This window comes from Lepus europaeus, chromosome 12 (genome assembly GCF_033115175.1).
Source record: "Lepus europaeus isolate LE1 chromosome 12, mLepTim1.pri, whole genome shotgun sequence".
In the NCBI taxonomy this organism is placed as follows: domain Eukaryota; kingdom Metazoa; phylum Chordata; class Mammalia; order Lagomorpha; family Leporidae; genus Lepus; species Lepus europaeus.
This window is the reverse complement of record NC_084838.1, coordinates 23267185-23281615: the sequence shown is the minus strand read 5'-3', so window position 1 is coordinate 23281615 and position 14431 is coordinate 23267185. Positions and strand designations below refer to the sequence as shown.

The 14431-nt window shown below is 41.2% G+C and overlaps 1 protein-coding gene across 5 annotated transcripts in view; it reads right to left on the bottom strand.

The window, feature by feature from the left end:
- Nucleotides 1–2036: 2036 nt before the first annotated feature.
- LPAR1 (lysophosphatidic acid receptor 1) overlaps nucleotides 2037–14431 on the bottom strand; it is a 144965-nt gene continuing 132570 nt past the window's right edge. For all 5 annotated transcript variants that reach the window (XM_062207767.1, XM_062207768.1, XM_062207766.1 and 2 more), the window contains one exon: nucleotides 2037–4528. In XM_062207767.1, coding sequence (XP_062063751.1) covers nucleotides 4227–4528 — 302 coding nt within the window. In that variant the 3' untranslated portion in view covers nucleotides 2037–4226. The remainder of the gene's footprint in view (nucleotides 4529–14431) is intronic.

Genomic DNA, 14431 nt, shown 5'->3' with positions numbered 1-14431 from the left:
CAAAGCCAAGAGCCAGGAATTCCATCCGGATCTCCGGCATGAGCGGCAGGGACCCAAGCACTTGGACCATCTTCTGCTGCCTTCACCAGACGCATGAGCAAGGAGCTGAATTGGAAGCAGCCAGGACTCAAATTGGCATTGCCAACACGGGATGCCTACATTGCAAATAGAATCTTAACCTGCTACACCATCTCACAGTCCCCAGGGCCAAACTACAAATAATATGGATGCTTTCTGTAAGCTGCAGAGCATATTACCAAAACAGCACAGTAGTGCTACTAAAAATCTTCCTAAAGTTAAGCAAGACCATTCAGAAGATGCAAAATGATATTGGTAAAATATATCATTCAAAGGACTTGACGTTGGCTTTTGTTAATCCTACTTTATTTATTTTTAGATTTTATTTATTTATTGAGAGGAAGAGTTACAGACAGTGAGAGGGAGAGACAGAGAAAGTCTTCCATCCATTGGTTCACTCCCCCAAAATGGCTGCAACGGCCAGAGCTGAGCTGATCTGAAGCCAGGAGCTTCTTCCGGGTCTCCCAAGTGGGTGCAGGGCCCAAGGACTTTCCCAGGTCATAGCAGAGAGCTGGATTGGAAGAGGAGCAGCTGGGACTAGAACTGGCGCCCATTTGAGATACTGGTGCCACAAGCAGAGGATTGACCTACTGCGCCATGGTGCCAGCCCCAATCCTACTTAATTGTAAACAAAGTAAACACTTAATCAGTTGTGGAATTAAGCAGCAATTCTTGTCTAAAAATGCCTTTACTTATGACTGGCATATAAACATGTAAATATGGTAGTGTTCCAATAAAACTATTGATACACTGAAATTAGAATTTCATATAATTTTCATGAGTCGCAAAATATTTTCCCAATCATTTAAACATGCAAAACCCATCCTTAGCTCCCAGATCATGTAAAAATAGGTGGATTTAGCCATTAATCCTTAAGGGAAGAATAAGAGAATTTGCTACACTGACTGTCAAGAGGCAGATGATCACTGGAGTAGGAATGGATCCTGCTTAGTAGATTCATGACACACTGTGGCTCCAGTTGCTCCTGTTTCTTCTGTCGAAACCCAATCTCACTTAGAAGCCACCCAATCTCAATGCATAAAGCATGAATTCTCATGACAGTTTGGGACCAGGTGATGTTCACTTGGTATTAAAGGAAAATGTAATCTGCTTTAAAAGATCTTAACATAAAAATGTTCTGTTTAACTTGTATAATGAAGGGATTTGAATAAGTGTTTCTAGTTTTTACAGAGTATAAGTGCATAGTCTGGGCTTCAGGGAAGAGGCCAGAAGCAGTATTCAAAAAATCACAAGATTTCAGAAGCTGAGAGACTACAGGAATACATTAGAAGGAAGATGAGCAACGGGACCTCAAGCCTTATCTAATTGGTGGAATACAAAGGGAAAGCCAAAAAGACTCACTGTGTTACAGATGTTAGGTGCGATTTTGAACCTAAGAATTACAATTTCACTAATTTTATAAAAGGGACTATATAAGGGATGAATACTTCCCAGATGGGTTCAGTATCAGTTGATTTCTAAAACCTCACGTCCTTCTACATTTAGAGGTTCAGAATTCTCTCCCAGGTACTCACTGCAACAGTCTAAGGTAAACATTTTATCGTGTTCCAACATATAATTGTAAAATACAGTTCCCTCTTATCTTGTTAGCTTTATAAACTCCTAGCAAGAGTTTTTCATAATGTTGTTGAAGTTTCTATAAAGTCAGTTTTTCAAAAGCAACCTCACTCCGATCATCGTCCTGTTGAGGTGGAGCACTGTCCCAGCATACGGTCCCTCCATTCATGGAGCCTCAACCACCCTTCCTTAGATACCTGAGAGACTCATTAGCCAGGCTGCAACAAGCAGGGCTGGGCTGGGGGAACATACGGTTGTTTCACATCTCAGAGTTCAGCAGCCATCGTAGCAGGAAAATAAAGGAGTTCACAGAGGGAAGACACCAGGCAATGCAGGCCAGGAGACTCTCAAATTGACCAGAAGCACACATTATCAAACACTGATTGACAATGATTTATTAAGGTCCATTCAGTATGCTCTTAATTTCAAATAGTTCACATCGCCCCCAGAAACTATGCACATCAGCAAGAGTCCAGGTTCATTTCTGTCACATCCAACACAGTGCGTTCAGCATTTTGTAGAAAGCTTGCACAAACATCTCTACACCACCCAGTTCCCCATTCTCTCCACCGTGGGCTCTTGGCAAGTCTGCCCTCTGCTCCATCGCCAACCGTGCACCAACTTCCTTTCTAGACAGCCAGCCATTCTTCTTCCTGGTTTCTTTCTCTCCGACATCCTTCTGACCTCCCCAAACCTGCTTCAAGACTGTCCCTTCCTGGATACTTGTTACATCAGATGGAAGCAATCACTGATCTACCTGGACAATGCATTCAACAGGTATCACCTGCCATGGTGCCAGTCTCTCAAGGGCACTTCCTGGGGGAACACACAGTAGCCAGTTACACACTGACTTACTCAACCCCTCCAGCTACAGAAATACCCAAGCCATTTATCACACCAATCCTTTTTCTACTTGGCATGTTCAATGTCTTTATATCTTCTACAATTCTGTATTACACTTGTGGTAACCAAGAACTGGATAACTGGTCCCTCACATGAAATTTGAAATTGCTAGATGCAGTAGGGGGTCTTGGTTATTATGACAGCTGACTATTTCTAGTCCATCTTGTTTTATTAAAGAGTCACTTTCAACTAAAGTAACCACTGCATTTCCTTTGTTTAAAAGGTAATTTAACTGGCTTTCCTCACAACTGCCAACCATGCAGTGCAATAGCGGGAAATCCCTTTTGATAAAAGGTAAAAAGCTTAAGAAGACATTTCACATTAAAAAAAAAAAATCCTTCATGGGAGTATGACCTAAGTAAACAATCAATGACATGGACAAATTTTTATGTACACAAACTTTTTGCAGCTTTAGTGAAAATTAGAAATAACCTAAATAGTCAACAATACATGGGAACGGTTACATGAATAGGGTTGTATCCATTAAATGGAATATTATGGAGCCATTAAAATCATGTTTTTGTAAAAATTTTAATGCCATAGGAAAATGTGGCAATTCTTCAGTGAAAAGACAAACTAGTTTTAAAACGGTTTATGATATGAACCCACGTATACAAAAAGTTGTATATGATACACACATAGACATATATGGGAGAGAAGCTGCTAAAGGCGGTTACTTCTGGGTTGTGATATTATTTGGAAATCAATTTTATACATTCCTGTGTTTTCCAAGTTTTCTACCATGTATGATTTTATTAATTCAGAAACAGGGTGTTAAAAAATTTCCTCTGATGTCCCGTAGGTTTCTGGGAGTATTAGGCTCATGAAGTGCTCCAATTAGAATGCATTTGGGTATTTTCAATACGTAGGAACAGTATTACTGTGCTCCATCTTCTACTACATTTTTAAGAATACAAATTCTCTTGGTAACAAATTACATTCCCTGTTTATTTTATACTTGTTACAACACTTGAATAAAAAGGTAATATTGTGATTAGAGCATTATTTGCTTCATAACCTACACAAATACTGGCTTTGACATCTAGGTTCTTCTATTTCTTAAAAGATTTAAAATTAGTACCCTATTATCTTTTTAAGTAAAGCATACTGCATATACACATTACATGTATGCCTTCTAAACAGAAAATCATTCTAATTTACAGTTTTCCTACATAAGGAAAAAATGAAATTATGGTAGTTTAACAACAGTCTATAGGCTATAGCATCATGGACATGCTGATAGGCATAAATATGTTTATTAAATGAAATGTATCCTTTAAAAATAAAAAAGGAAGCCTGTATGTAAATGAAGTTGTGGATTCAACTTGTCAGAATGTATCCTGACTTGCACCAAAGCACACAAAACCATTTCAAGTCTAGTTAGTGTAGTCTAGATGGATACTCCGGAGTCCGTTCCTGAATCCATTGCAAGAACTCCATTTTCTACTTTCGGAAGGGAGGGAGGCCGGGACGAGGGTTGTCACATAAGCTAATCTTCAACACATCAAGTCTTGTGGGGGCTGGGAACAAATACTGCCATTGGTTAGTGTTTAAGTACGTGAGCTTGCTCGCTCCTCTCCACTGCCCCACCTTGCCCTGGCAGGGGAGTGGGAGAGGCTGTTCGTCCCTCTCAAGAGGACAGCTGGCTCTTCGTCTCAGTTCGCTTCCTACACCACGGAGTGGTCATCGCTGTGGACCCCGGCCAAGATGGTGTGGTTGAGGGAGGAGGCGGAGCGGTCTGAGCCTTCGGCCGGGCCGCTGGTACTCTCGCTGCGCTGGCAACAGAGGATCTGCCTGAAGGTGGCGCTCATCTCCTTGTCGCGGTAGGAGTAGATGATGGGGTTCATGGCAGAGTTGAATTCGGCAAGGAGAAGAAAAAATTTCTCATAGGCCAGAACGTCACACTGCGGACAGCACACGTCGAGCAGTAACAAGACCAAACCAGGAGTCCAGCAGATGATAAAGGCACCTGTACGGGATAGGGATCAGGAAGATTCAAAGGAGAAAGAGAACGGAAGACATGTTATGAAGTCAGCCTCCATAATGCAAAATGATTCCAGTCCAACACAAACCACCAGTGCACATGAAATGCTCGTGTTCTGAGAGGATCAGAAAAAAACCCTAGTGATCAAATAATCGCCTAAATAAAAGTTCATTCGGACACTACTAAAACTAAGGACTTAGGAGATATTGACGATCATTTTGAGCAAAACACGAAAAGTCGGATAAGCAATTAAGACATGAAAAACTGTATTCAAGGACACATTTCCCCTCTTACAGAGACGTGGTTTATAACAGCAAAAGGCTATTGTCACGCAAAAGATAAGCACTAATGGTAAATGTTCTTTAATGTTTCATTGAGGCACAGTTTCTGGATTCAGGTTGCTTGGATTCAAATCCTTGCTCTGCCACTTACAAACTGGGTGAACTTAGCCAAGTTACTTTCTCACGTCAGAATACTCATCTGAAAAACAGAGATGATGATACACAGCTTCTGAGTTTTGTTTTCGGATTTAAATGAGTGTGGGGGAGGTACTTGGTATCTTAACAACAACAATAATAGTATTGTCATTCCAAGCTCAGCAGCAGGGGCCCGTTTGGAAACCGCAATTTCAACAAAGGATGTGTTTTCCTTTTATTCAACAATTGCTCACACAAGGTATATACTTGACAAATAATAACTCGATCTTCACAAAGTTATGTGACATAGAAAGTGCCATCCCCATTGTCCTGAAGAAACTGAGACATAGAAAGTTTATGTGACTTGCTCAAGGGTATGGCCCTGACAAGTAGATAGATGCTGGAGACAAATCCTCCAGGGATTTCTGCTCCATAGTCCACACTACAGAAAATGCAACACTATATTTTCACTTCTTGAAATACTTTAAGCCGAATTTTATGTTTCAGAGGTTTTACTAATTTGGATCAACTTTCTTTACTTCAACTATTCTGAATCAAGATTTTACTACATTGTAGGAACAGACAGAGAGACTGTATTAATTCCATTATGTTTGGTTCTTGAAATCATTCATCATTTGGGTCCCAGAGAAAACTGTGGCCATAAAATGGCATTAACACATACCACCGTGTTACCCCAGGATCAGCTGCGGATTCTACACTGGAAAGACAGAACTGGCCAAGGACAAGGAGGTACCACCATGTCCCTTTATGCCTCATCTGATGGCCCCAGAAGGATGAAGGGGTATAGGGTTGATCCCAAAAGTTTATTTGAACTTTTAGATTCAAATGGCGCTAGCCTTGGTGGATGGAGACCTGGCTTGGGGTCATAGATTTGGCGTAGCCTCAAGGAATGAGTTTCACAAAATGTAAACAAACAAGGCTTAGTCTCCAAACAGCCTGGTTTCAAATGTGAGCTTTCTTTTTTGAACCTTTTCAGCAGGGAAATGAAAATAAAGCAAGGAGAAAAGTACCCCCATAAAGCTCTTTGTTCTACAACAGAAATGTGTATTGGTTTTAAACTGCTGTTCACTTTGAAGACTGTCCAAGGTGCTTCATTTTCTAATAAATACAATACCTTAGACTTTCCTTAGAGAGAAAAAAATATTTCGAATATCAGGGGATAATAGCCAAGCAGCTCTCTGAACTTCAATAAAAATGTTAATAAAGCATTCATTCCAAGTCCTTGAATTTCCTTGCTTGAAAATCACTCAGAAAGCTAAACATAAAGGAAAATCAAAGAAATGCCTCTTGGGTTTCAGAAATAATGCATTATTCATTGAGAAGCCAGGAAGGGAATTATTCTCAGGGTGGAAAATGCTTGGATGGAAAATGCATGGTCCCATTATTCCATTTACTTGGAAACTAAAACACACAGGGCCCTTCATGAATGGGAAAGCATTCTTTCAAGTTTCCTTTCCCCTTTCTTTTATCAAAGCTCTAATTGACTTCAAACCCAGAGCTTGATTAGATACCCGCAACAAGCATCTCAACAGATAAGTTCTAAATAAAATGATCTTTTTTCTCCTTCCAGAAGGGAATACCCTGACCCTCACATACTTGCTCCAGCTGCTTTGTCCAAAGTGAGAGAATTCAAATCCAGTCATTTGTTGTTGAAGATCTGGCCCAATGTTAAAATTCAAAAAGAGCGTGATCTTTCAAAAAAAAAAAAGAGTCATGGTCAAATCAGCCTATGGGCCTCACTTTTAGACCGAAAAATGCAAGGAGTCTTGTGAGATTGTAGACAGGAAGTGGGCAACACCACAAGCCTGACAGAGGAGCAAGTACATGTGGAAGCCTCGCTGAGGAACTCCGGGGCCTCTCCCGTCTGCTTTACCGAAAGGGACTGTGTTCAGCACCATAATTAGGCTCAACCACACAGCCCCAACACTGTGTCTGGATCTGCATGACTGGGTAGGATTCTTTCACTGACTCACCATACAGGACTCAGGAACCTACACCTAAAACCGATTGTGTGGAATTCTCCCCTCCTTTGCCTTCCTTTCTCTATCACACAGGTATCAAGAAGAGTAGAAGATTCCATGTTGATTATGCTCCTAAACCAAGTAAAAAACAAAAACAAAACCAAAAAAAACCTCTGAAATCATGTTTGTTCCAATTATCGATTCCCCCTATCATGAGCTTCTAAAAACAAAATAAACCTGGGGGCTGGCACTGTGCCATGGTAGGCTAAGCCTCTGCCTGTGGCTCTGGCATCCTATATGGGCGCCAGTTTCTGGCCCGTCTGCTCCTCTTCCAATCCAGCTCTCTGCTTATGGCCTGGAAAAGCAGCAGAGCATGGCCCAAGTCCTTGGGCCCCTGCACCCACATGGGAGATCTAGAAGAAGCTCCCGGGTCCTGGCTTCAGTCTGGCCCAGCACTGGCCATTGCCACCATCTGGGGAGTGAACCAGCAGATGGAAGACCTTTCTTTCCATCTCTCCCTCTCTCAGTCTGTAACTCTACCTCTCAAATAAATAAAATATTTTTTAAAAAGCCTTAAATAGTAAGTAATCATCGGTGGGGTTGTGGGACTTGAAAGGTACATCATAGAGCCTATCATCACACATCTGCAGAGAGCCGGCTGTATACCTGTATTGTGATCATCTGTCACCCATCAGAGTGAAAAGCCAAACCTCTGTCTCAGCATTTGCAAAATGGGGAGGTTACCGTTCCCTGCCTACCCCACAGGACACGGTGAGGATCATGTTGGACCACAGCCTGTAAAAGCTCTCTTGCAGGTGCTACCACCTACTGCCACTGACTGGCATTGACTCAAACGGGCTGGTGACTTGGATAGGCATCTGGTGAAGTAGCTGAGGTGCCACTTGGGACACCTGCAGGGATATAATAATAATAACTACAAGCAATTTATTATTATTTATTGTAAAGCTGGAAACAAAAGTGGCAGAAGATGAAATATCCCAGTCATGAAGGCCTTGTATATCTGGCTAAGTCATACAAAACAGGCCAATCCAACATTGGTTCTTAACCCTTGCCACACATGACGACAGCCTGAAAAGCTTATGAGAAGCCATGATCTTCACCTGCCTCTCCCCCTAGGAGATTTTAACTTCATTGGCGTCGGCAGTCAGATGTTCATGTAGGTTACAACATCAGTGACAGAGAGGAGAGAGAAAATGATCAAAATAAAGGCAAAAGAACCAGACATTCCCACATGCTTGAAGAGAAATAAAGAGGGCCCGAATTAGGGCAGCAGCATTGGAAAGAAAGGCACTGGAAAAGTATTTAGGAGCTAACCTCCATGAGAAGGGAAGAAGAAATGGCCTGGATGAATCCTAGATTTCTCAGTTTGGGCGAAGGAAGGACGATGCTACCTTTTGCTGAGAGAGGAAACAGGAGACAAAGCTGACTGGTGTTTAGGCAGGGCAGGTGAACAGGTAGTTGATGACGCTGGTTTTACAGGTGTCTCGTGTGAGGCACCTGCCAGACTCGCAGATGATAAATGTCACCACAGGCACACGGCAGCTGGAGTTCTGGGAAGCTCTGCCCTAACGGGCTCGCACTCCACCTGATCTGCCATTACAAGAAACACAGGAAGGGGATATTCAAAACATAGCCACAGGTCGCTCTTCCTTGAACAACCTTAGTGCCTTTCTTATACATCTGCCAAAGCAATCTGGGAGGGCCTGGGTGCCCACGGAGCTGGAGGGAGGGGCGCTGGAATGTAGGTGCAAAAGGCAGGGAGGAAGGAGGTTGTTTTGGAACAGCAGGTCACAGCTGCAGACCAAGATCGTGTTACCACACCTTCCCTCCAATCTACACAACCCCATCGGCCCAATAATGCTTTCCATCTGGCCTCACAATTACAGAGTCTTTTTGCTAGGATGGCTTTTTCCTAACTAGTTGAACTTTGCTTACATATGGAATGCAAGAACTGAAGTGAAAGAGGAAAAAAGTCCTCCGGAGAGAAGACCTCTAGGGAGAGTGTGCAAGATTTTTGATGAAAAAAGCAGAAAGTATTTCCAGCCTGGCTGGCAAAACTGTGTTTTTACAAAAAAAAAAAAAAAATTAGATATCGCACAGATCTAAACCAAGTCAAGGTGAATCAGTTCTACACTGATGCTGCGCCCAAGTTAACCTCTTCTTGGTCTCACCGAAATGAGGATCTCAGAAAGAGTCTTCCTGACTCAAGAGATTCGTGGTGGGGATCTCGTGGGAACACTGTGAGTACATAAGCAGCTTTTTCTATTGCCACTAGATTGTGTACATCCTTAGGGAAGGTACCTTGGTACTCCAGAATCCCAACCCAATTTTAGTTCATCTCTAGCTACATTATGATTTCTGCTATTAAGGTGCTTATTCACAACTTCATTAGCTAGGACATTCTTCTGTATTACATATCTTAAATAAGGCCACGTTAGGTAAAAAAGTTAGATTCCTTGGTTGAGCAGGTAAGGGGGTTGTGATAATGGAGATGTATATGGGTGGCTTTTTGAGATTAAAGCTTGTTCTAAAATAATCACTTAATTATATTTTCCCTAACCATTGGAAATATATAACTAATTCAACTTAGATTATTGCCACAATAGATTATTTCTGTGTTGAAGTCAACGTTACTCTCTAATTCATTGCCCAACACTTCCCACTTCTTCATGGTTACTATGAATATTGTACACACTTCAAGTTTCATCATTTCCTTCCTTGTGTGATATAAAGTTTTCATTACTCATTCCCTTTTTCTTTAGTTTTTAAGATAACATATTTTTAATTTGCATTATATTATATATAATGCAAATGTAATAAATAATATATAATGCAATAAATAAAATATAAATATTTATAAATAAATTTAAATTTATAAATATTTAAATAAACGGAATAATAAAATAGATAAATAAAATAAAATAATATAATGCAAATATAATAAAATACATAAAATATAATTATATTATTACTGATCCACTACCTAAAGACCTTGGTTCAGCGGGAATGTAGGCAGGGGCTATTCCTGAGAGCAACACCTACTTTTTAGAGGACACTAACACAACACAGAACAGTAAAGCACAGCAGAATCCTCACTATGTTCTCTCTTGAACTGGGCGAAGGGTTCAGCCCCATAATACTGTCCCAACCAACACAATTCTGCCTCTCCTATGCACAAGAGAAGGCTAACGTCACCTTCCCTATAGCGTTTTACACTCTTAGCTTTAAGCAGTATCACACACACATATTCTCTGTATCCTACAATAGACAATAAATCTCATCCTACAACTGTCCATTGGAAGTGATGGATAAACCAGTGCCATCTCTTCTGGAAGACCGTTCTCTGCTGCACAGCCAGGAGAAACCACTTCTCCTTTGCTAAACCCTGGCCAAGTGAGCAACACCTTTTATCTGCCCATCGCACAGACCCCTCACCAATTCCTCTTCCTCCATGAACTTCCCTAAAGTCCAGCTTGCACACAACAATCGGATCAGTGCAGATCAGTGTGCATCATGCCACCTTGCTGCTTGAAGTCCCTGAAGGCTTCCTGTTGGCAATCCGTACTTGCTCCCTAAGGCCTGGCACAGGACTGGCTCCTGCCAGTTTTGAATCTCATCGCTTTCCACTCACCCCTCACTTATTGAGTCCCTGCTACAGAAACCAAACTCATTTCTGCCTCAAGATCTTAGCAATTACAGTTCCTTTTGCTGGGAATACTCTTCCTGTAGCTCTTCAGGTCTACTTTACTCAGCAAGAAATGTCACTTCCTCAAGAAAGGCTGTCCTCGGCTCTATGGTTTGAACAGGGTTTGTGCCCTCTGAAACCCATGTTGAAGTTTGATTCCCATTATGAGATGTTATAGAGGTGGGACTAGTAGAACCTCTGAGAGGTCACTAGGGCTCTACCTTATGTGTGGATTACCCACTCATGCAATGGATGGATGAACAGGCTATCTCTAAAGTGGATCTGCTACAGACACACAGCTGGGTCTCATGTACACTCCCCGTCTCTCATGTGATGCCCTGAGCCACCTCGGGATATTGCCAGAAGTCACCCCCAGATGTGGCCCCTTGACCTTGGGCCAGAACCAAGGGCCAAAAATATGAACCTCTTTTCTTCCTGGTTTTCCCAGTCCATGGTATATGTGATTAGGAACAGAGAATGGACTTGGACACTTGGCTACTGCAGCCAAAGCAGTGGGCCACTACCACCACCAGAGCAAACCATTTTATCAAATTCATATCCCCTATCTATACCCCAAACTATTTCTTATTGGTTTACATGTTTATTGCTGATTTCTCAACAAGAATGTAAACTTTACTGAAGAAAGAATGCTATCTCTTTCATATTTGTATCTCCAGCATCTCAAATAGTATCTATAGCACAGCAAACACTCTTCCTATGAATAAACGAACAAGTCACAGCTAACTGCCTAACAGGCAGACTGAAAACAAAGAAAACTCATTGGTAGAAATGTCATAAAACTGTTTGGAAAACAGACATTAATATCTCCAATGTGCAATACATGCTACAGGGCATTCAAACGAGCAGGAGGTGGGCTGTACACCTTTAGCTTTGTCCCTCAGGATTCAATGGTCTATGCATGGTTATTTTACAGGCTGTAACATTTCCTGGTGATCAAGAGGCAGGGAGGGGGAATATATCCTCTATCCCTGGAATATATTATCCTACCATGTTTCAAAATATAAAATACAGTTTTATTTATCAGCATAGCCAGTACCTATCTATAATACTAAATTTGAATAGCCACAGGGTTTTTCTCTAGGTGTCATAGTCATATATTTTTAGTCATATATTTTTTACAGACTTTCACATTGGAAACTTAAGTAATCACTTACAACCCTACAACGTAGGGATATGTTAGTATACTTTCACTTTTTAGATGTTGCTGGGCATTTGGCCTAGTGGTTAAGATGCCATGTTAGACACCTGCATCTTGTATCAGAGTGCTTGGGTTTGAGTCTCAGTGCCAGTCCCAATTCTATTTTCCCATTAATGCACGGCCTGGGAGGCAGTAGGTGACTGGGTCCCCGACATCCACATGGAAAACCTGGATTGAGTTCATGGCTCCTGGCTTTGGCATGGACCAGTCCTTGGCCACTGTGGACACTCAGGAGATGAACCAGCAGATAGGAGATTTCTTCACCTCTCTCTTTCTGTCAACCCCCTTCTGCCTTTCAGATAAATAAGACATATAAATAAATAAAAATTATAAAAAGATTACACCTTTTTCTGGTTACATATGAAATTAATATAGAAGTTGAAAACAAATTAATATTACATCTCACCCTAACTATAATAATTGTAACATTTCATATAAATTTAAAACTATTTTTCTCATTTACAGTGTTGTAACAATACTACACATACACACTTTTCTGTAATGATTTCAACAAATACTATATTGTAGCCATTTTCTATATAATCAAATGGTATTTTTTTAATTTATTTGAAAGTCAGATTTACACAGAGAGAGGAGAGGCAGAGGCAGAGGCAGAGGCACAGAGAGAGACAGAGGTCTTCCATCTTCTGGTTCACTCCCCAATTGGCCACAATGGCTGGAGCTGCGCCAATCCGAAGCCAGGAGCTTCTGCCAGGTCTCCCATGTGGATGCAGGGGCCCAAGGAATTGGGCCATCCCCTACTGCTTTCCCAGGCCATAGCAGAGAGTTAGATCGGAAGTGGAGCAGCTGGGTCCTGAACCAGTGTCCATATGGGATGCCGGCACTTCAGGCCAGGGCGTTAATCTGCTATGCCACAGCGCCGGCCCCTCAAATGGTATTTTTTTTTAAAGATTTATTTATTTATTTGAAAGGCAGAGCTACGTAGGGTGGGAGAGGGAGGGAGAGTGAAAGAAAGTCTGCCACCACTGGTTCACACCCCAAATGGCCGCAACTGCCAGAGCTGAGCTGACCTGAAGCCAAGAGCTTCTTCTGGGTCTCCCATGTAGGTGCAGGGACTTGAGGGCTTGGGCCATCTTCTACTGCTTTCTCAGGCCATAACAGAGAGCTGGGTTGGAAGTGGAGCAGCCAGGCCTCAAACTGTTGCCCATCTGGGATGACAGCACAGCAGGCAGTGGCTTTACCTGCTATGCCACAGCGCCGGCCCCTCAAACGGTATTTGCAAACATGAATTTTCCTGGCTTTCATACAATTACAACAGTAATAAATTTAAGTAGAGATAGAAATTATGAATATTTCTGATATCTCCTGTTACACATGAAGTTTCAGGGAATGCTTTCATACATGAAATATTTGACCATATATTTTTATTATTTTATCAAAGATTGCAAGAGAAGATCTTATTGGGTAAAGTAGTGCAAACATTTCTGGCTATTATTCCATATGTCTAAATTGTCCTTAAGCAGTGTTGTACATTTTTAGGCACTCATAAGCAGTATGTATTTGTATTAATGTAACCTCTGAGAATGTTGATCATTATGATTTTATAAAACCTTTGTCAATCTCATAGGCAAAAAAACAAAATGGATTTTATTTTTGAATATATTATTGAATGTTAATGACATCAATATGTTCATCGACCAACTGAATTTATTATTTTGTAAACTGTTCATATCTTTTATCCATCTTTCTATTTTTTAAAAGACTCACTTATTTATAGACAGAGTTACAGAAAGAAAGGGAGGAAGAGGGAGACGGAGTCGGGGTGGGGGGCAGAGCGACTGATCTTTAATCCACTGGCTCACTCCTCAGATGGCTGCAATGGTCCAGGCTAAGCCAGGTGGAAGCCAGGAGCCTGTAATTGTATCCAGGTCTCCCACCTGGGTGTGGGGTCCCAAGCACCTGCTCCATCTTCTACTGCTTTCCCAGGCACATTAGCAGGGAGCTGGATCAAAAGCAGAGCAGCCAGGACTTGAACTGGTACCCATATGAGATGCCAGCATGGCAGGTGGTGGCTTAACCTGATGCGCCACAATGCGAGATCTATTCACTTTCTATTTGGGTGTTAGGGCTTTTGTTACTTATGTACTACCGACTCCTCTTCGTTTAACATGAGTAAAATTTTATTGATCCTATTACTATGTTTCTCAGATCTTTATAAACATTTTGTCTTTCTTGATGAGTTAAAATTTATGATTTCTAGTTTTTTGCTTTGTTTATAACCACAAACATAAACATATTTACCCATATTTACTTACTATGAATCTTTCATAATTAATATTGACAAAATATTTAACTTACCTATTATTAACTTAGTTATTTAATTGACAAAACTGTATATATTTGCAGTATACAAGAGAAATTTTGATACTTACACACATACACGTTGTGGAATGGTTAAATGAAGCCGCGTTTTAAATGGCCCATTTGCTAACATTGTCAATTATTTCACGTTATGTGTGTATCTATAATACACATGTATGCATACTGCGCACTTTACTAACAGTCATAAACAGAAGACATTACCATCTTCACATAAGAGTTGCA